At 38.1% G+C, this 22,813-nt stretch overlaps 1 protein-coding gene across 2 annotated transcripts in view; it reads right to left on the reverse strand.

Annotated features, from left to right (window-relative positions):
- Positions 1-654: 654 nt before the first annotated feature.
- The window catches only part of IBTK (inhibitor of Bruton tyrosine kinase), a 54,290-nt gene continuing 32,131 nt past the window's right edge, over positions 655-22,813 (reverse strand). Inside the window, exons 19-29 of one of the 2 annotated variants that reach the window (XM_063389537.1) lie at positions 22,267-22,327; positions 21,381-21,508; positions 19,837-19,949; positions 19,081-19,229; positions 18,717-18,880; positions 17,462-17,554; positions 16,180-16,335; positions 11,047-11,199; positions 4,626-4,694; positions 4,398-4,530; positions 655-2,029 (exon numbers count right to left, since the gene is read on the reverse strand). In XM_063389537.1, the coding sequence (XP_063245607.1) occupies positions 1,904-2,029; positions 4,398-4,530; positions 4,626-4,694; positions 11,047-11,199; positions 16,180-16,335; positions 17,462-17,554; positions 18,717-18,880; positions 19,081-19,229; positions 19,837-19,949; positions 21,381-21,508; positions 22,267-22,327 (1,345 nt within the window). In that variant the 3' untranslated portion in view covers positions 655-1,903. Of the gene's footprint in view, positions 2,030-4,397; positions 4,531-4,625; positions 4,695-11,046; positions 11,200-16,179; positions 16,339-17,461; positions 17,555-18,716; positions 18,881-19,080; positions 19,230-19,836; positions 19,950-21,380; positions 21,509-22,266; positions 22,328-22,813 lie in introns of both variants that reach the window. The other variant, XM_063389536.1, reaches the window with a different exon arrangement.

Here is a 22,813-nt window from a genome sequence, read left to right on the forward strand (position 1 = left end):
GCCACAAAGTTGGGCATCTGAGCTAGAAAATGTCAGCTTTCTGTGGCACATTTTAGCTTTAATAAAGCTGTTCTACCACAGCAGTTTAGTGTTCTGAACTCCAGAAGAGTGGTACACTGATCATTCCTCACTTTTGTTTATAAATATTACATATAATCAGTGATAACACCTGGACAAGCTGTGACAATAAAACCACAGCTTGAAAGCAGTCAAGCTCCTTGGCATGGTGGAAACATCAATTCTCTTCACATTTCAGGAGAATGAGATTTTCAACAGCATTATTTTGAAAAAAAAGTAAATTGGCAAATTTACAGTAATTTTACATTTGATAACAAATTAGGTTCCCACCTGGAAAGGTCTGCTGCTTCTATGGCTACTTCTCACATTTCTTAAGCTTTCTTTTAAACCAGAGGATAGTTATAGCAGGCCCTAAGGCCCTTTAGTGCATCAAATAAAGCCCTTAATGCAAGTATTATCATCAGTTTAGTGAATTAATTACCAGTAGAATTTAAAACAGTATTAAAACCTACACCTTTACTTGTCTGCATAGCTTCAAAATGTCTACATTGTTTCTGACACGAAATACTTATCAATACTCTAGTTACCTAAATCATTGATTATATATGGACAGCACATAAAAGTATACTAACTTCATATAAATCAAGAGTTTACCATTTATTGCAGTTTTTTACAATTTTTGTAGGGGATTTTTTTGGTGTAGCTTTATCTGAATTCATTAAGACATATCTACATCACTTTTTTTAAGATTCTTTTATCACACAGTGATCAATTCTTTACATTCATTTTCTGTAGATCCCTCCATTCCAGTTTTCCAGAGTTCATGAGTACTGACATTACTGAGGAAGTACAAGTTCAAACGCACCTATACAAACAAGACAAACTAGACAAAATATTGCAGATAAGGCTACCTTTTTTTCTTTTTTTAAAATATCTATAAATTCGTTTCAACCAGGCACAGAGAACTTTGGAACACAATATTGAAAGCCATCTATGATAATCTTTGCAGCTTAAGTGTTTGCAAATTTCCCAATCGAGCACTCGCCCCTATAGCTTAAACAACGTATACACAGATCTTTTATTTCCTCAGCACTTCAAGTGAATCATCCCCAAGCAGAGCGGCTCTAAAACTGTACCATATTTACCAGGGTAAGCCTATAGATGGGCTAATTAAGTGGCACCATGTTCCCTTGAGCTGTGTGCTTTACGTCAAGACAGAGCTGCTGCTCCAAGGCTGGGCTCACTCACAGCAGTGACACACATGCACAGCTGAGCCGAGTGCAGGCAATGGCTGGGCACGGAGGCACAGCCTGGGGCACAACAGGGAAACGTGCTGCCCACAGCAACCAGAGAACAGGACTTGCACACGTAACTTAAGAAAAACTGCATTGTCAAACTGTACGTTTACATGAAGTTCAAGCACAAACTTTTTCCCAATACTCCAGATCTGCAAAAAAGGTCTGAAGGACACACCAACCCCAAACCTTAAAAGTGTTTAATTCTGCACATTCAATTCCACATTAAATCACAAAATAAACACTCGTTTAAACTTTTCACCAGTTAATTTAACAAAAAACCCTTTAAACTTAAGATTAGCAAATACATTCCCAATCTACAGCCTCATGTAACATTACTAGTATGTGTCATTAAAGAAATGCTCTCAAAACATACATACAATAGATACTGTGGGTAAAGGACACAGTGAACACATTATTTCATTTTCTCTAACAAATACCTAGTGATTATGGGCAGTGTTTTAATGCTGATGTTAAAAACTACATGATTCTAATTCTTCCAGTCCTGCTTTACTTGTAAGAAGAATTACAATTTCAAAAGTGCACATACAACTGTGAGAACTGTGGAAGGGAGGACTGAAGAGTACGAATTAGTGCTTGTTCCACATCGGTGCTGCTATAGGTCCCTGGGGAGCCCTTTCAACCGTCACAAATTCTTCAGGGTTGTCAAAAGCTTCGTAGTGGACTAACAAGTCTTGAATAGCACACTCCTCAATCTGGAAGGAAAAAAGTGCACAAATGTCAGTGTCAGGTCTACATTTACACCACAGGCATGGTTATGACTGGCTTTACTGGTCCTGAATGTACCAGACCTCCTAATCAGAAGGAGTATTAGGTAATGCATTCTTCAGACAACTTCAAGAAACCTCACAGTTTCAGGCCTGCCCCTCGTGGGAAACTTGAGGCACCTTGATATCTGCTCTAAAGGCAAGAGAGCTGGACACAAGTGCTCTAAGATATCTCCCCATTGGTAAAAAATTCTTAACACAGATGATCAAGGGAGACATTCTGATGGATCTCATGCTTACAAAAAAGAGGACTGGTCAGGGATGTGAAAGCTGAAGACAGGCTTGGCTGCAATGGCAATGAGACGCTGGAGCTCAGGATCCTGAAAGCTGGGAACAAGAGAAATAGCAAACAACTTGTGACTTCCAAAGAGAAGACTATGAAGGTGTCGTCTTGGAGAAATTAATGGGATTTGGTCCCAGAAAGAAGACAGGTCCAGGACAGTTGGTTGATTTTAAAGATCATCTCTGGCAAGCTCAAGAACAGACCATGCCAATGAGCTTCCTAGCCAAGTAAGAATGGCAGGAGAACTGCACAGACACAAAAAAGAGCTCCTGACAAAGCTTAAACAAAAAGGAAGCATACAAGATGTGTAAGAAGAAAAAAAATGACACAGAAGGAAAACGAAGACACACTGTGACCACACAGGAAAAGAATTACGAAAGTCAAAGCCCATCTGGGATGGAATCTGGCAAGGAATATGAAGGGCAACAGAATAGGCCTGCATAGCAGCAAAAAAAGACAACATGGATCCACTACTGAATGAAAAAGACATGGAAAAGGCTGGGGACCTTCATCTTGGTCTTAAGTGTAAAGACTGGTCTCCAGCAATGCCAGGCTATGGAGATCAGAGCCAGCCAAAATGACTGCAAGACTACACTCAAAAAAACCTTTGAAAAACTGTTGCAATAAGGGTTGATTCCTGAGGACTAGAAGGAATCAAATGTCATTTCTACCTTCAAGAAGGGCAAGAGGATCTGAGTGACCACTAGGTGATTCCCGGGAAAGTAGTACAGCTTTAAGTATTAACCAAGAGTTTAAGTGGACAAGCTTAAAAACAGATCTCATAAATGCAATGTGAGACAGACTGAAAACTGGCTAAACTAGTGATCTCAAAGGGTTGTGACCAGTGGCACAAAGTCCAGCTAGAGGCCAGTAACTAGCACCAACACTGAGACTAGAGCCAGTATTGTTTAATATCTTCATCAGTTAGCCACAGGAAAGGACACAGTGCACCCTCAGTAAAGCTACGAGCAGTAGAGAACTGGAAGGAGTGGCTGATATACCAGATGGTTGTACTGCCACTCACAGAGCCCCAGAAAATGCTGGAAAAATGGGCTATAAGGCATCTCAAACAATCAAGGAAGTTCAAGAAACGGAAACACAAAGTCCAGCTCCTGGGGAGAAAAAAACCCAGACACCAGTACACACTGGGAGTTGACAAGCTGGAAAGCAGCCTAGCATAAAAAGAGCTGGGGTCCTGGTGGACAATTTAGCCTTTTAGCCAGCAGTGCACTCGTGTGGCAAAGAAGGGTGACAGCCTCCTGTGCTCTATGAGGGACAGCACTGCCAGAAAAATGACATAGGTGACACTTCCCCCCTACTCAGCACTGGTGAGACACACTTGAAGTGCTGGGTCCACTTCTTGACCTCCCAGGACATGAGAAACATGGATATAATGAACAGTCCAGTGACATGGCATAAAAATGATTAAGAGCTCAGCACATCTGACTCTGAGGAGATGCCGAGCACACTGCACTTGTTTAGTGTGGATAAAAGAAGGCTTAGGGTGATCTTATCAAAGTGGATAAATACCTGCTAGGAGAGAATAAAGACAGCTGACTCATTCTCTTCTCAGTGGTACCCAAAGACAGGAGAAGAGGCAATGGGCACAGATTGAAAAACAGAAAATTGCATTTAGAAATCTTTGGTGTGAGGATGGTCCCTAGAACAGGTTTTCTAGAGTGGCCATCAGTCTTCATCCTTGCAGATAATCAAACGCTGCCTGGATTTGAGAAATTTGCTCTAAACTGACCTTGCTCTGACCAGGGGTTTGGAGAGACAATTTCCAGATGTTCCTTCTAAACTCAACCATTCTCTGATGCTGCAAATACATTTATCATGGACTCAGCCATTTTGACTTTAATAAAGGCCTACCTTATCAAACAGCACTGTGAAGTTATTATTATATTATATTTAATATCATTATGTAAATGACATGTACTAACAACTGATCTCTGAAAGAGCCTTTGGAAACTCCTTGTGTTACTTTAGAGCAGCAGTAACTTAGTATTTTACCTGGATCAACGCCAAAGGTTTTTCTCTGCTCCTAATAAGAGCAGCTTCTTGCTGGAGCTCTTCCTCTACAATAGCTGAGAACATGACAGGGGCTATCACAGGAGGGCTGGCTGGTGACGCTGCTGACCAAGGACTGAAAAAACAAAAAACCGGCATTATGAGGCAACATCAAAGTCAGCACAAGACACAGTAAAGAAGTTCCAGAACCAAAGCCACCACCAAACTTACTTATGACTCTCCAGCTGTGGAGAATCCAGAACACTGTCTTCCAGACCTGAGTTACTTCTAGGGTTGCACCTAGACAGAGGTAGGAAAGGAAAGGAAAAGTCATTGGCACAGCATTTTCCTACATCATATTGTGAAATACAAAACTGCAGTAGGAAATTACAACAAATGTGTAGGGTTTTTACAGGGGAAAGGCATTAGGATATAATTCAGAATTTAAGTGTGATACTGTGACTGAAAAAGACACAGATTCTCATTTATAACTACCAGACACTAAGGGAATTTCATCTTGGGTGTTAATTCTGGCATTTCCTAACATTTGGGAATTTGAAAAAAAAAGAGTTTAATTTCTGGTTGTTTATTAAAAAAAAAAAGATTTTTTTTCTTTTTGACATGTAAACTAGCCAACTGAGTTATGCACTAACAGCACTACCTATAATAATCTGCAATTAATATGAAAGAACAAAAAAACTCAAGATAAAAAGATAAATATTCAAGATACAAAATTCAACTGTCCTGCATTCAAATTAAGTGTTTAATGCAAAAGAGCCAATGCTACAATCTCACTAGAGTAAATTCTTTAAGTGTAAACCCAGAAATTATGGACTTTCAGTACATATCCTGTAACCACCTCCCACAATCACAAGAACAGCATAAAACTAAAACTAACAAAATAGAAAAAAAATCTTGAACTAGTCATATAGTTCCTGACAGGAAGATATTTTATTCAGTTGCAAAATGTTAACCTCTCAACAAAAAGAAGTTACACTGTAAGACACAAGTATATTCATCAGAAAAATCTTACACCAGGAGGAAGAGAGGGCCCTATTCTCATGATTTAATACCTATCTTTGACAGGATAGTTTTGCAATTTCCAGAACCTCAAAAAAGTGTTACAGCATATTGTGACATGCTGGCAAACATTTTTTGAATTATTCTATGGCACTGCAAACAACGCTAAGGGTGTTGCTGTTTCAACAAATTGCTCTCGATTTTCTTTAACGCTTTGGTAATCCTTTGTAAGTGACCAGAAGCTCTTGGATGGATGAAACAGAAAAAAATCTATAGAAAGTTAAGAGAATTCCAATAACTGCCAAGTTCGTTGTCTGAAATATTTTCACCAGAACACAATTCCAAGGATAACAAAAAACATTATTCCTACCACTTAGCAGTAAGGGCAAGATCTCAAAAAATCTGAAATCTAACATCCATCATCAGAAATGGATTTAAATTAAACGTCTTGAGCTTTTTGTCACAAAACAATTTTTCCCACAAAACAAACAATGCACGTTGCCAGGTCATGCATCCTTATACTCAATCTGAAAAATATGGACTGAGTAAATGGACAGAGATGGGTGGAAACTGGTCTGGAAATGGATTAGCTGTACAAAGCCCAGCTAGAAATCAAGTCCTAGTGGAGGTCCTCAGGGACTGATACTGGAACCAATCCTGTTAAGCTTATTTGGTGGAACAGAACAGAACAGACCCTCAGCAGGCCACAGCTGGCTGTGGAAAGGTTGGGGATGGCATACATTTTAGATGCCAGGCTGCCTTTCAGATGCCCTCAAGAGGCTGGAGAAATGGGCAACTGAGAACCAATGAATTTCGAAGGCAAGTGCAAAGTTCTGTTTTTGGAAGAGAACAGCCTCACGAGGCAGTAAAGGCTGGGCCTGACTGCCTAGAAAGAAGCTCTGCAGAGAGAAGGCAGAACCAACAGAGTCCTGGCTGGCAACAAGTGGAAGATGTTACCAGCCAGTGCCTCTGCAGCAGAGACAGCCAGCTCTGCGGGACTGTGCTAGCAATACTGCAGCAAGGCAGGCAGAGGAAATGATTCCTCACCTTCATGTTCCTCATCTACATACAGAGTATCATTCTCAGTTTTGGGCTCCTCAGTACAAGAAGGATGCTGTCAGGTTGGAACAAGTCCAGGATTAGGAAGAATGTGTTTTGCTAATCCTAAAGGGAGGTAGCAAAGGGGAGATCTCATTGCTATCTTCAACTACTTAACTGCAGGATAGAGAAGAAATGAAGAAGAAGAATCTTCTTAGAGGTACACAATGACAGATTAGAGGCAACATACACAAGAGGCAAAATAGTAAACTCCAGAGAGATAAAAGGAAAAATAAAAATACCATATGGAGATGATTATCCACTGAAACACGTTGCCCAAAAAGTCAGGGGTACCTTCACACTTGAAAGCAGTCACTCAACCAGACCAGGTCCTGAGTAACATGATCTAGTTTGACTTACTTTGAGCAGGAGGCTAAACTATAGAATCAAAATTATTCTGTGATTTCAAAGCAGGGCACTATTTTTTAGCTGCATCCAGCTCTGAGGTCCTCAGCACAAAAAAACAGGTTTAGATTTGGTATCAGGAGGAACTTCTTCACTGTGAAGGTGGTGAGGCACTAGAACAGGTCCCCCAGAGAAGCTGTGGATGTCCCATCCCTGCAAGTGTTCAAGACTAGGCTGGACAGAGCTCTGAGCAACCTGGCCTAGTGGGAGGTGTCCCTAGCCCTAGGAGGATAGGCAGGAGGGTTCCAACAAAATCATCTTTAAGGTCCCTTCTAACGCAAACCATTCTATGATAAATTAGCTTCCAGCTTTTACTGAACTTAAAGAAAACAACATTGAAAAGCAGAAAAGAAACAAAGAAAGGGAAGAAGAAGATGAGATGAAGGCAGCCTTCTGTGCTTTTATACTGATGTTATCTCTCATTTTTATCTCCTTTTCCACCTGTTTTAATAATATTCACCTTTCAGCACATTTGACAATAATTGATTTGACAGCTGCACTCTTCTTTCCATTCCCAATCGAAAGAACTCACAGTAACACTATAAATTAACCAAACTGGACTGTTACACTTAACAAACCTGGTAACTTCTGTACAAATAAGCCAAAAAATCCAAACAACAACAACAAAAAAAATCACCTCAACAGGAATTTCCCAAATCTGGAATTAATAGTTCCAGCATCACAGCCTAATCTAGCGATCAATTGAAAGTTAAGTAAATACCTGTATCATCTCCCTCATTTAATGCCAAGGGGCTTTAAGATGTAGGAAGAAGTCAGGTATTTTGAAGCTGTTTGTACATACATACATCTGTGTTTCTTGCTAACAAGACACTCAGTCCGGATATTAAATCAACTGCAGATATTTCAACATGCTATAATAATTCCTCAGCTGGCATCAAAATGACTAGGAGAAATGGAATACACAGGAAATGTGAAGCTAGCACACACAGAAAAATGTGGGAAAAAAGCCTCAAAAATATAGAACTTGGAAACCTGGAAGTCTTAGAAGTTAAGACTGATGCAGACACATAAATGGTTCTGCATGAAAATAAACCAGCCAAGTATCATCAGTACTGAAACAACCTGATTAACTCAGTTGGCTGAACTTGTCATGACTCTTGTGCAGCCCCCAAAATGTCCCAGCCCTCAGGTCTCTAGTGTTTCTTGAGTATTTGTTCATGAGACGCCAGGTCAGGTTTGGTGCCTCCCTGATCTAATAACTGCTCTCAGAAAAAGAACACAAAGCCTGGTCTCCCGCAGAACCTCCTGGGTTTTGCTATACCATTTAAGTCTTGTGCTGCATATTAGCTCATTATTAGCCATGACAGAACGAGGCCATTCCCACACAAAGCTGCAAATACTTGTTTCAGCTAAGACTCTTCACTGCTCCCTGGAGCAACACAGTGAAGACAACTCAGGCTGCCACAACTAAATCATGTCAGGCCTATGTTTTTAGTTTGGACTTTTCATGCACAGTGTAACTGCCAAGGCTGAGGTGCCCCTGGAAACAACACAGCCACATCTAAGTATCTCAGCTCTTGGGCTATCTGCCTCTGGATTAAATGCAGTTCAAATCACCACAATTCATGACATGGTTTACCTAAAAAAATCTGTATTGCAAAATTTGGAAGGTGACTGTACATAGAAGAATGCTTACGTCACCATCCAAAATACCCTCATCCCAAGACCTAAGAAAATTGTCCGTTCAATTAGTGCACAGTTCATCCAAAGGATAAAGACAAAGCAGGAACGTTATGTCATGCAAGTATCTTCAGTGTCTCATCACCAAGTCTGACATCAACAGGTGAGGACTGCTTTTGCTCTATGTTTGTGTAACTTGCTTCCCTTAAAAAGGAAGGGGTAAGGGTATGGATAATTAATCTTCATAGATATAGCCCTTAAATGCCACAGGTAAAAATCAGGGGCTACAGTGACATAATTGTACAGTCAAAAAATAAAATTACCTCAAACTAGAAACTCCACTCCTAAGTTCCAGATGAAGAACTAGTCACCTAAGCTCTTTACACATAATAGAAAGAAATTAACATCTTCAGACACAATTCAAAAACAACCTGAAATAGCTTTGGAAGGCCTTCTTTTCAAAGTGATGATAGTGAATTTAGCCATCTACTAGGCTTCCACTAGCTTAATGTATGGTGTTCAGACATTTAATGTATCAGACCTGGATTCAGCTCTAATAGTACCCTTTGAGAGCGTTCAGACCAGCCAGACTGTCCAGATGAGACAGGGCAATGCAAAAGGGAAAGAAATGACTTAATGAAGATTACAGAGCTGTTGTGACAAAGCTAGTAACAGCATCCAGTGCAAATTTTCTTATCACCAGCCCTAGGCATCTCCCATATGAAGAAAAGTTTTATTATTGTGCTATCAACAAAAAGAACAATACCTGTTCTGCAGATTTGTGTTTCATAGCCCCACACCTCTACTCACCACAGTAACTTCAGCTTTTTTTTTTTATTTTTTAATCACTCTGTTCCTGAGGAATTTCTTCCCATCACACACACTCCAAATGCCTCCTACCTCTCTCCTCAGACACTATGCCACACACAGTGTTCCTACATTTCTACCCACATTTCATTCTTTATATAGCAGTAAAACAGGTACTACTTCTGTACTAGGGAAACACCAGTTTTTATACAAGCTGAACAAGCAAAAGCAAGGCCCAGCAGAACTTTCTTTTCCCCACAGAGAAGCCAGTTATTGGAGGACAATGGAACAGAAGTTCATAAGAAAAACAGCTAGATAATGACACAGCTCCTTGTGCAACAATAGCTCTGCAAACTTCTCCCTCAGCACAGCTGCATAAACTTGAGTCAGGCTGCTCTAAAGTTGTGTTGTAAGAAGAGTTTTGTGAAGGATTACAGAAGCTTCCTCTCTTCACTCAAGAGCAGCATTTAAGCTCAGTCCCTCAGGCCTTTCCTGAGCTATGCTGCAGCTATGGCCAAGCCCAGCTTTGCTGTTCCTGAGCCTGACTTGATTTGCAGGTTTGACGTCAACCTTGCCTGATCCCAATGCACGCGTCTGTGCTCACTGACTGTGGCTCATCCTGGTTTCTGTCACAGAGCCTGCCCTGCTCATCTCTCTCTGGCACACTGGGGCTATGCCTTTGCCAGGGAAGGCACCGGTCACCAGTTCTGCTGTCACAATTGGCTTCCCAACCACTGTGGATCAGCTGGCCTACAGTGCTTCCAGACAGCAGGTGGTTAAGTCTCTAAAATTTTCAAGCTGTTTTGTGAATATATTTGAAATGTGTAGCATTCAAAGTTACTGATGATAGGTGGAAGAGATGCAGGTGAGTGGGCAGTTCAGTCATACAGACCTTCAAGAATAAGGCTGAGATTCTTTCCTCAGCTTAGGCAGTTATTTTAACCCAGAACAGCAATTCTGTTGGAGGTAGCAAGAGGATGCATGGCTAAAACGTTTTGACCACACAGCAATACTGTCTAATAACTAGAGATGTAATTCACACACATGTGCCTTATTTTTGTCCTTAGAACTGTAGCCCCATGGTAATTATAATACACAGACATAACCAGTGCATCAATGCTTCTGTAAAACTGCTTAATCCATGAAAAACTGCACTTAAACAATTAAATCATCTTATAAGAAAACTCGGATTAGGAAATGCCAGAACTGTGTTTGAATAAACTGGTTTTATCCACTCAGTGGTTACACAGAAATACTCCTTAGCAAAATGTTTCATGAATGCCACATCTGAATGCTCATGAATACCTAATTTCTACAGAGGTTAGAAAGTACAGGTTTATCATTTTATACATACATACATATGGAAACAAACACATACAGACATATTTTGTTTGGAGTCTGAAGTTTTCATATATATATATATATATACACACACATGTCCATCTATATGGATACAAACATTTTGAACCTGAAACGAAGTATTAGCAGTGGCAATAAATTGCTTAACTCTTTAAGCTTTCTATTCTTAAGAGTATTTCATTCATAAAATCTTATTAACAGAATCATCAGAAGAATGCTCCTTTTAAATGACAATTTTATTCTTTCTTATTTCACCAGAATTTAACAGGTCATTGTGCGTCTTGTACAATGGTTGACCAATTCCAAAAAAATGCATTTTTACCTTATGGTGTTTTGGACTGATGAATCTTCAGATCCTTTATAGCCACGTCTTTTAATACCAGTACCAGGTGAATTATTCACACTCATACATTTTTCTTCTTCCACCACAAGATCACGGAATGACTTTGGCAAGGCAGAATGTAATGAAGATGACCTTTTTAAAACAAAAATGAAACCAAACCAATGCACTTTATACTTGCACTTTCCAAGACTCCAAGACACATTCAGATAGCAAAGAGGCCTTTCCGCCTACTAAAAATACATTATGACTTAGGTTTTATATAAATCCATTATCCTGCTAGAGCCTGTTTGCTAAAATATGTAATTTTGGGTCATATAGATAAAGAACAGGAAATAAATATCAGTGAGAACAGAGGAAGCTGGTAGTTTTGAAATTGCATTAGAATAAAAAAAATTTTTAAAAAAGTTAAAAAATCAAACCCCACCCCTCCACCTATCTCTCCCACCCCATCCTCTTACAAAGCAAATTATTTTTTTCATAGATGGCTTGTCTTAGACTAGCTGTACCTTTTCTAACAGTGCTAGTCCTTGAAAAGTATTTTCATAACTCACAATGCTCCAGGTACTGTCTATCTAACACAGGCAGTTTACCACCACATGAAAGTCAAGCATAGGGGATCTTTTCTTCCCAAGATCAATGAATTACTCGTACCTGCTGGAGGCTCTATAAATCCCTTAATCCACAGTAAAGTTCAATAAAACTGATACCCTTCATTTTCCTTTACTTCTTTTGTCCAAGCATAAGTTACTGAATTAAAGCCTGTATATTATCTTTCAAAACTAAACCATTATGAAAATATAGCAATTTAGCATCTTGGATATTATGAACACTTTCCAAACCCAAAGCCTTTTGTTTACAGAATTCAAGTTGGTTACCACTAGTCCTTCTCTTATCTATCAAGGCTTTGGAATTAATTCTTTATATATTTGCTTCCATTTAACTTTGCTAAGCATAGCAGTCCCGCTTACTGCAAAATACACAAAATACATTCTGAAAAAACAGCTCTGCTTATTATCACTCAAAGAAACAAAAGACCATTTATAAACACTACTAAAGTAAAACAAGCTCTTTATACAATGCCAATTCTTTGTGCAACTGCCATTACAAAGAGCAGCACCTCAAGTCAAGGACTTGCAAACTACATCTAGGTGAGACACAATTTAAGGTAACAAGTAAGAAGGACTTTTTTTAAAGTGCAACATTGTATCTGAAATGTTACAACAAAAGCATCTCAAATCTATGTATGATGTCTGATGTTAGACCACCTTGGCTTAAATTTGTAATTTTTTTTTGTATTAAAGTATTGGATAAACAGCACAGAAGACATAGAAAGCAGAATGGGAACCTCCAGAACAGGGGCTGAGAGTCATTTTGCACATCCTCTATTCCTACCACCAGCTGGCACACAGACATTCAGGCAAGTGTTTGACCAGGCCTCCTCCAAAACTATTATACTGAGTAGGCATATGGTCCATGGGATCTGCTGTCACAGGAGCTGCTTCTGCAAGTAACAGTCTAAGTAGCCTACTTTGATTTACCTATTTCCATGAAAATTCTGTACTGCAATCAGATCCACTTGCAACAGAGAGCCAAAAACAAAAACAAACCACCAAAAAACAAAAACAAACCAAAAAACCCAAAAAACCCCCCCCAAAATCCCCAAAAAAACAAACAAACAACAACAAAAAAACTGCAAATAACATCTCCTCAAAAATCAATTGTGTCATTCTCAGTTTGTGAACCTGCCCAAAACAATTATTTGTGGCTTCAAATGATTTGTCTGAAAAGTGGTACAAAATTTTCCTAACATGTGACAACTCTAAATTTCAGCTTGTCTGATACATTGTCATTTTTATCTAATTTGCAAAACTAGAAAAACTTATTTATACATTTTTATTAAAAAGTGGAATATGAGTAAATTTTTCTAAGCTGTAACTGCAAACCATCAAAGCATGGAGTTCCAAAACAGCTGCTGATGTTAAGTAAGTATAAGCTGGAATACTGTCAAACCGACAAACCCAGACACTGGGATACACAATTGTTAATTCTCAAGAGAGACCTCAAATTTCTTCATGCCTCTGGTCTTGGAAAGCTGTAGACTCTCCTGAGCTTAAAAAAAGGCCCAAAACAAGTAAGTAACACTCCCACTCCCCTTGATCAAAGTAGGTTTAGAGAACTAATAAAGTCAACACACAGTTAACTTCAGACATTTTTCAAAGTATTAATAGAGCGATATTTTATTTTTCCCTTCTAATTTTCACTTTTCTTCAAAGGAGGAAACATAGGTTCAGGTTCCCCAAAAACTATGAAACTGGAGGTTTCTTTTGGTGGAAAAAGCACAGTGTATGACAGACTTTCAGTCAACCAAAAAAAGCCAGAAGGTCCCACACCCTTCTGGCAAGTGTGCTTCATTGCATTCAACATCCAAGTCGAGTATCTGATTTCACTGGAACACAAGTTCTATGGCTTTGACTATAATCCATGTGTGGAAAGCTCAGCCGACTGCCAATAGCACTTAATAGTCCACTGTGAATTTACAGACTAACACTGCAAATATAATATTAGAATAGATGAGTAACACAACCATTCTACCTTACACACAAAAACACTTTGAACAACTAGCAGGGGCAATCAAATCATTGATCGCTTGCCTAGAGCAGCTTGAAGTTTATTCAATAAATGTTTTCTTCCAGCAGCAGGGCCTAATTTTAAAAATTCATATAGCTCCCACTGGTTCTGTGCTTGAACTCTTGAGCTACCGGTATTTTCCAGATCGGCAGCCAGAGGAACGCAGGAGGAACGTGTGGAATCACGCACAGTGACCACATGAGCATTAGATTGGATTCCATCCTCCTGAAATATACCCTAGCCTTTCCACCCAAGATGGTTTGTGTAACACAGTAGGCCCAGCTCTTTCCAAAAACTGTTTGATCAGAACCTTAAGAGCACAATATACTTTTTGGAGGTATTTATCTAGGCATATTCAAAAATCAGTCTTTATTTGCTTTTTAAAGGCAAGGAACAATTCAGAGGCAGTTTTCTTAAACCTATGCTGGCTGGGCCTGACCACCTAGGTGTTCTGCACATGCCATTTTAAGGCACTAAGGATGATCTGCCCCATAAGCCTCCCTGGAGCTGAGGTCAGGATGACAGGCTTGTAGTTCCCCATGTTCTTCTGATCCTTCTTTACATGGGTGTCATATTGGCTCCCCTCCAGTCACCTGGACCCTCTCTATTTGACTAGGGCTGCTGGTAAATGATTTAAAGTGGCTCTGTGGTCACCTTCACCAGCTCCCTCAGTACCCTTGGGCTGATCCCATCCAGCCCCATGGACCTGTGTGTGTCTAAGAGGTGTAGTACATCACTGACCATTTCCCTTGGATTATGGGGGCTTCATTCCAGCCCATGGGACTGGGTACCTGGAGAATGACTGATCTTAATATTAAAGACTAAGGCAAAGAAGACATCAGGTGCCTCAGGATTCCCTTCATACTTTGTCACTGCACCTGATAAAAGCATGGAGATTCCCCTTCGCCCTCATTTTATTTCTGCAAACAATTTTGTCTTTATTTTTTAGAATTTTATATTACACTGTCTTTATGGCTAATTACAACATTAGTAGTAAAATTACAAATAGTGGATGAAGTACTGTTTTTCTGAATATAAAAAAGAATAGAATAACCCAGTGTTTGCCGTGCTCATCAACATGTGATTCAACCATCAGTTTCTCCCAGCAAATTTTAAGCCTCCGAGCTGTAACAGCCCTATGACACCTCCATTAGCTAAGGCAAATAATTAATAATTAACCTGTTGGTTGACCTGCAAAATCACCTGTGTAAAGCAGGTAGCATGTTCTTCAAAAGCATTTGAGAGGACCAGTGTTAAGGACACTAATTCATCCACTCGCTGGACTTCAGAAGATGAATCTTGCAAACCTTGTTTCTCCTTTTGTCAAGGTCTCAATTATTGTTCAGAGATCAGGAAGAGTCTGAATCCCTAAGCGCAAACTAACTCATTGTCTTTCCTCTTTAAAATAAAATTGTGGGCTTTGTCCACTATTATATCAGAATAAATTTAAGGGATCAGGGGAGTAAATGAGACCCTAAATTTTAGTATTAGGTGTACATGGATGAAAATCAATTGAGACCAAAGAAAGCTTAAGAGTGACTGTGATAGCTTTGCTGAAACCTTTGCCCCCACTGAGGTAGAACCAAGTAAGTTACAGAGAGAGGAGACTGACAGTTCTGGGGTAACAGTACAAAAGTAATCTGCAATCAAAGTCTAGACCTTCTGAAAATTAGAGAAATGGCCATATTTATTTAAATGAACTTTAAATGAACATTTACTTCACACTCAGAGTATGCAAATATGTATTTATCCTGTAATAATTACAACCATTAAATTTACATAGTTCGAAACTTCCACATTTTTTGATCACGCTTTTATCCAATACCAACAGTAAAAGTGAAGAACAAGGAATGACTTGGGCTAGCACCTCATTACATTCGTTATAAACCTAGTTCATTGAAGAGATGATAAACTACTTTTGTATGATATTAACACAAACTACTATGATATTAACACAAACCCTTCAATTGTATGTGATCAGCATTCAAAGTCATTTTAAACTCCTACACATCCTTACATCAAGAAAACTTTTACAAGCATCCAGTGCTCCCTCCAGCTCTGAGACACCTAGATAACTTTGTTATCCCTAATTTGGGTCAATTTTGATCTAGTCCAGAGTCATGCCAGACCTTCCCTCAGGAAAGGCTAACATTTTTCTTTATGTTTTTGACAGAAAAAACACCATTCATAATAGTTTTCAATAACCTCTTTGTAAATATTTTTCAGACTTGCTCTCAATTGTCTTCTATGATTTACTTGGACACCATCTGCACGTACAACATTATGCACAGGAAAGCACCAGATGGGATGCAGTCTTCTGACTCAGAGCAAAATTTCAAATAACTGTTAAACTGCAACCACTGCATTTCCCTACCCCATTTGAATTTCTAGATTACTTCCAAATGTAGATACAAATAATTCAGTCTGCCTATTCAATGTAGAAACTCTTCAAAGAAAAAGAATTGGATTGGATTTATAACATACCATGCATTCCCTAGCTTTGCAACTTTTGTGGGCAGAGGTGGCGCAGTCACTAGAGTGGTAGGCTCTGGGCTGCTGGCTACTGATCCATTATCTTTTGCTGCCAGGGCAATCATCTTCCTTTGCTTCTGAGAAAGCCTGATTCCATGAGACACTGTTCTGCTGTGAATGGACATTGCAAAGAAAAGATGTAAGATCAGTGTCCTTTGAGACGACTCACCTTTGATCCTGCAAATTACACTGAGAAATAACCTCTCTCCTAAACAAAAATACTTTGCTTAGAGTGCCAAAAGGCAAGCGAGGGGCATGGGCTCAGATGGCTGGGAAGCAAAAAAAAGGATCAATTAATATCAAGAGTGATAGAAAGAAAAGCATCACAGAAGTATTCTTCATATATATGTCCATAAACAAAAACATGCAGAGTAGGAATCAAGTCACCAAAAGAGGACAACCACTAAATGAAGATTATTTTCTAATCTTGTGATTTTTTAGGGACTGTCAAGCTTAGCTCCCTTAAACCAAAAATATTCATACACAAAAATATATATATATACACAACAGCATAGAGCCATTTCTTCTACCTGTAATAATTTTCTTTTCTAAGCTATTTGGATTCTTCAATCTTGGTTGTTTTGTTTGCAGTTTTTGAATCTATCTAGGAAGTAAGCAAGCCTTTACGAGGTTCCATGAGTTCTGTCCTAACTCTCCTTTATAAGAAAGCCACACTTCAAAGGTCATGAGAGTCATCTCCTGTTCTCTTCCCTATGTCACCACTTAAACAACACTAGGTTTAATACACTGCCTTGTAAAAAAGCACATTTATCTCCCTGTGTCTTTTGGGATGCTTCTGCAAGAAGGAACCACACTTGCTTCTGTCTGAAGAATTGTCAACATCAAGACATGGGTTCTGGGAGAGGTCAGAGAATGCAAGACAAGAAATGAACTTTTCCAATCCAGTACTCATGCACAAGTAATTCCCAAAGTCCTAGGAACAAGAAAAATTTCTTTTTGGTTGGAAACAGAAAGGCTCAGGACAGGTCACTTATTTAAGATACTAGCTCACTTGCTCTTTTGCAGTAGTGGACAAAACAAGACTAGAGTAAAATAAAGGGATACATTTTGTATGCTCAAAGAAAAACACCATAATGAAGTAAACAAAGCTGTTCAAAACCAAATTGGACAACTTTTCTTCTGCTTTTTTTAAACTCAATGGCCTAAACCACTAAGTAAATTCATAACAACTTAGCCTATCACACTTTTTTATAGATTTTGGTTTTTTACCAACCTTGAATTTGCCTTTGGCATAGTTCCACATTTCTGCATACTTTCTTCAATTTCCATGATGGTTCTCAGATCCATAGCAGGGGGGCTGGCAGGGCTAAATGAAAAATAAGAAGTTACCTTACAAGGCACTGATTTTTACTTACATTCCACAGTTCCAGCCTTCACTGAAATCCTCTAAATCATACATAGGATTGGTAACTGGTTATATAATTTATGTCTGTTTCCTCAATTATGGCAAACCTCAAATAAAATGTTTCTGACAGAACTTTTATAAATATATACATTTTTAAGAGCACACTATAAAAATACTTTCAAGACTCATTATACTATGAAACAAAAAGATGTGAACTATGATTACTTTAAAAAAATTAGATCCTCCAAAAAATTAAATGCCTAAAACTATGATTACTTCAAAAAATTAGATAGCTAAATAAGTATACTTATTTAGTAGTCAAGTGCTCATGCTAAGTTACAGAGGGACACTGCTTGCAGCTCTGTCCTGAAGGTTGAATTACATCTCTCTTTCAAGTACAGGATTAAAATTATTTCACATGATAAACAAAATAGGTTTTGCAGTCAGAGTGCTATACAAACATCAGTAATAGTCTCAAACATGAGGTATCAGTCTCTTTTTCATACATGACCCAACTTTAAACTTCCACAGAAATGAGCATGAATCAAATCTAGACATTCCAAATGTTTACAAAAACCTATAAATTATAATGTGTGTACTTAAAGGCATCTGTAAACTAAGCTGCGTTACAACTTGATTCAGGGACAAGCTTTGAAATAAAACACAAGCAGCACTTCCTCCATCTCTTCTTACAAATAGAAAAATAATACTCCTTTTTTATTGTACCAGTTAAACCTGTGGTGTTGGTTTTTACAGCCTGTTGAAGTCTAAAGGTCTAAAAAATCTCAAAAGTACAGTGGAGCTTCTAAGGGCTTCAAGCATGCTATGATTCTGCAAAAAACTCTCAAGTATTTTACACAGCATTAACCAACTAAGTGTTATAAAAACAGATACTAGAAGTACAGACTGGAAGCAATTAAAAAAATAATAATACTATCTATAAGACAGCTTTTCTTAATGAATCATTACAAAATATACCCCTCTTATTAAATTACCAAAATCTTGAGCTCACGTGTCAAGTAATGTACTATCATTTTGAAGAGCAGACAGCTTTTTAGTCTGATTAGAACATTATTAGCTTTCACTACCAAATGTAAAACAGTGACTGTAAGTATTACTGCACCTGAAACTGGTTGCTACCCAATTGGGAGAGCTTGCAGAGTTGTGTCTGGCACTGGGAATGGTCTGTGGAACAGACTGCGTCAATGCCGATGCTCCCTTGTACGACTTCACCTCCTTGTTAGGGGGAGAGGGTTTCACACCCTGACTGCATGCTTTGTCTTTCATCTAAAGATCAGGCAGAAAATTGTTAAATAAACACTACAAACACTAGATTCTATTTTCTTAATCAAAGTATCAATAACTCTTTAAAGTTGTCTATTCCATCATAAGTACAACAGCTTCACAGAAAGACTCTAAAACACAAACTCTGCTTTCGATGGACTAGAGAAAACACAAACAAAAAAATTGCTAAGAAGAAATCCAACCTCAGTCCTCTCTGGATGAAATCCTTTTGTGAAGTCAGGGGACTGCAAGTCTCTGGGACTACCCAGTCCTGCGTAACTACCTTCAGAATCAGATGTTAAGAGTTCTGGAAGTGATTCTACTGAGTTAGCTTTATCCAGTTTTACTGAGCCTAGAAATAAGAAAACAGAGTAGAACTATTAAATCATGAGAGACAGATTAAACAATGCTTAACAAACACAAAAATTATTTACTCCATATGATGAATATAAAACAACCAGAAGTTTACCTAGGCCAGAACACTAGCCAGTGGTAAGTACAAGCAAATTCTTGGCTATCCTAAATATTTTTTTCAGAATAATATTACTCTCAGTTTTCTTCCTCTGTCTCACAATATATAAATAACAACATTTTTCATTTGAAATCTTTTACTATCTTTTCAATAAAAGCTGGTTAACTTATTCTTTAAGTTTCAGAAAGAAAATCCCACAATGCATTAACAGAAATGTTCCACTTACTGAAACCACATGAGAAAATGTGCACTATCTTTATTTGATAAAATACATGCTTTTATCTGAACTTTGGGCACAAATGTCATATGACAAACACCCTTTTAAAAAAACCCTAATCTTAAAAATTCACTATTTAAATTCAACTATAGTGTTCACTAGAAAAGAAATAATCTTTCTGAGATTTCCTTCTTAAAATACAGAAATTGCACTGCATACTACACTTTATGTTCTGCTTTTATATCTGAAAGGAATCTCTTTCCCACTGACCTGTAGAGGCTGGACTCTGAATAATATCTGATAGATTATATCCTCCAGAGCTGTCAGACCGTTTTCGTGGTTTCTTTTTTGCCTTAGTTTTTGCTTTTTTGAAAAGGGCTTCCCTAAGAGGAAAAAAACAAAACAAAAAAAAGCCCCCACAGAATGCATTAAAGCCAAAGAAACTGAGCCTTAAGAACCACCCACGTCAATTATCACATTTTTCAGTCAGCAGCAGCAGTTACACTTCAAGCAATAGTACCTGATCTCAGCAGCTGGCACCAGCTGCTTGCTCCTGCTCTGCTTATACATTGGCACAACCATTTCATGATTTGGGGGGGAAAAAAAGGAATCCAGGAGGAAGAGAAACAAACTCTTTCTAATCTAGATCTAGCCTCTGGACTCTTGTACTGCACAGAGACTTCTGCTGAGACAGTGGAAGATACAGCTGCTGCACAGGCTGGCACTGCCACCTAGGTCAGATTAAAATTGCTACACATCACAGCATAAAGCAAATTACAGACAACTCTCCACTTTTTTCTCTCTTGCTTTCTCCTAAATTACTGAAGTTCAATAAATGCCACAGTTGATCTCATTTTCCCCAACATAAACACTGCCACTGTGATAATACTGACTTTACAATAAAGCAGATACAGAGTGATATTACCTAAATGTCATGTGTTCCTATATATGCTATTAGAAGAGTGAAATCAAATAAAAGGCATCTTTCATTTCAACAAAACCACTGGATATTCGTAATTATATGAATTGCAGCTAATCTATTGCACTATATCAAAGCTTCTTTAAGCAGCTTTTTGTTAAGTAACTATATAATTACTTAATCTTTCCTGCAGCACTACCTACAGTACTTGGGGTGGCTATTTTTTAATCCTTGGACTATCCAATTCCCTAGAAGCTACCATCCAGCCTTGAAAATCACTGGAAGGCTTGAAGTCGAATACAAAATAGCCTCTCAGTTTCCTTGATCTACTAGTTCTTACACTAGTTCATTTAGTGCAACTTTTTCTGACACAAGTATTTAGAACAGTACACAATCCTGCAGGTGAGGTTTCTTCTGCATGCTGACACTGCATCCCACTATTTGGAACCCTTTTACCAAGGCATCCTATCATACGACAAAGCTCTGTATTTCATTTGACAATTCTGTTAATATCAAGAAATTCAGATGATAACAATTTTTCAAACAGACCTATAGTATATTCAAGTCTGCTTTTTCTCTTTTGATTTCTCCTCATTCTGTGAAGTACTACGAACGGCACAGTTGGTCTCACTTTCACCACATGCACAACTCCCAAACACAGCTGTGAATGCTCATTTTGCTACCTTTACTCACATGCTACCTATAAACTGAAAGTGCTCTGCTGCAGTTTTGCAACATTTTCAAAGACTTAAAGAAACTGAGAATGGTCTTTGCTATCTCCACTTCCTAATATTTCAATTCTGAACTTAAACGCAGTCAGGCACCAATGCACATGTAGATTGATACCACACACAGTTCATCTAGTTAAAAATATTGATGAAAAACAGATACTTACTGAGAATTTTGTTCTGTATTCATTTCTTCCCTTAAAAAGATGAAGTTCTCTCCTTCTTCAGGCTCAAAAGAACTTATGTCAGGTCCATCTGGATATGGAGTAATTACTCTCCTGACCATAGCTGGAATCTGTAGTTGTGAAAGCCATTATGTTAAGTTTCACTTAAGTTGTATGCTAGCAAATTTATGTTAAGAGGACCAAAACTGATCATCATTTAAAACACTTTCACATATCAGGTAATTAATTACTTAAGAAGCTTATAAATGTAAGTTATATCTTTATGCAAAATTGGAGAAATACCTTAGGTGACAGACTCAAAATGCCTATGTTTCATCTATTGTTAACTTCTGGCAAAAAATGCTTCAAGGTTTTGCAAACATTTATCTTTTACAGTTAGAGAATTGGGTTATAATTTATATACATAATATATCCATTTATCATTGTATTATAATATTATATACATTACATTATAATGTGTCTTGTCTTTCATCATTGCATTACAGTTCAAGTTTTGCATTATTCTTCTTACTGATTTTAACATCTATACAATCACCCTAAACTTTTCAACTTTCTTGTAAGTAGGGATGCTCTTTTCCATAGGTTTTGCTTATGCTGTTCCATGCAACAATTGTTAATTACAGAACATTAGTATGTTTATTTAATGTGTATAACTAATTCATTTAAAGCACACAACACTCTTGCAGCAGTAGCTAGAGAATAATGAAACAGGAACTTCTTGAGAGTGATAATAGCAGCAGACAACTTTATCTTTTGAGTCAGATGTTCCACTTCAGCCTGTCGCCTACAGACTTTGCAGGTATGTATTTATCACTCATCTGTTTTCATTTTACACCTAATCAGCTTACACTCAAGTTGTACAACTTACCATTTTCCTGTAATAAACAGAAAGATCTTTCACAACTTCATCACTTAAGATGTCCAGAGTCCTAAAAAAATAATTATTTATTCTTAAAAACAAATTCATCTTAGCAGCTTACAAAAAAAATCACATTGATGCAAAATTCAAATGAACATTTTGGATGAATTCACCTATTCGTGGTGGCCAGAGTCTAAAGGAAGACACTGAAAACAAAAACTAATCAATACTTTGTTGTAGGGCAGGATTAAATACACAACCTTTCCACCTACCTTTACCTAGGGTCACAGCCAAAACAGACCTATACAGTTAAGTTACCAATAACTGGTCAGTGGTTTACCTATTTCTGCATACTGTCTTCCTGACATGTATCTAAATACTCCAAATCTATGTCAATTCTCCATAAAACTCAAACACGACACACAACATAGACATGGATGCCAAAAAAACCAATCCTACAGCAACAAACTTGACTCAACAGAACTGTCTTGTCCATGTGTGCAGTTTTCCTTGCAAAAAGCTGTCAGGACTTAGTTCTGTCTCAGATTTCTCAAAT

This window comes from Prinia subflava, chromosome 2, assembly GCF_021018805.1.
Source record: "Prinia subflava isolate CZ2003 ecotype Zambia chromosome 2, Cam_Psub_1.2, whole genome shotgun sequence".
NCBI classification, from domain to species: domain Eukaryota; kingdom Metazoa; phylum Chordata; class Aves; order Passeriformes; family Cisticolidae; genus Prinia; species Prinia subflava.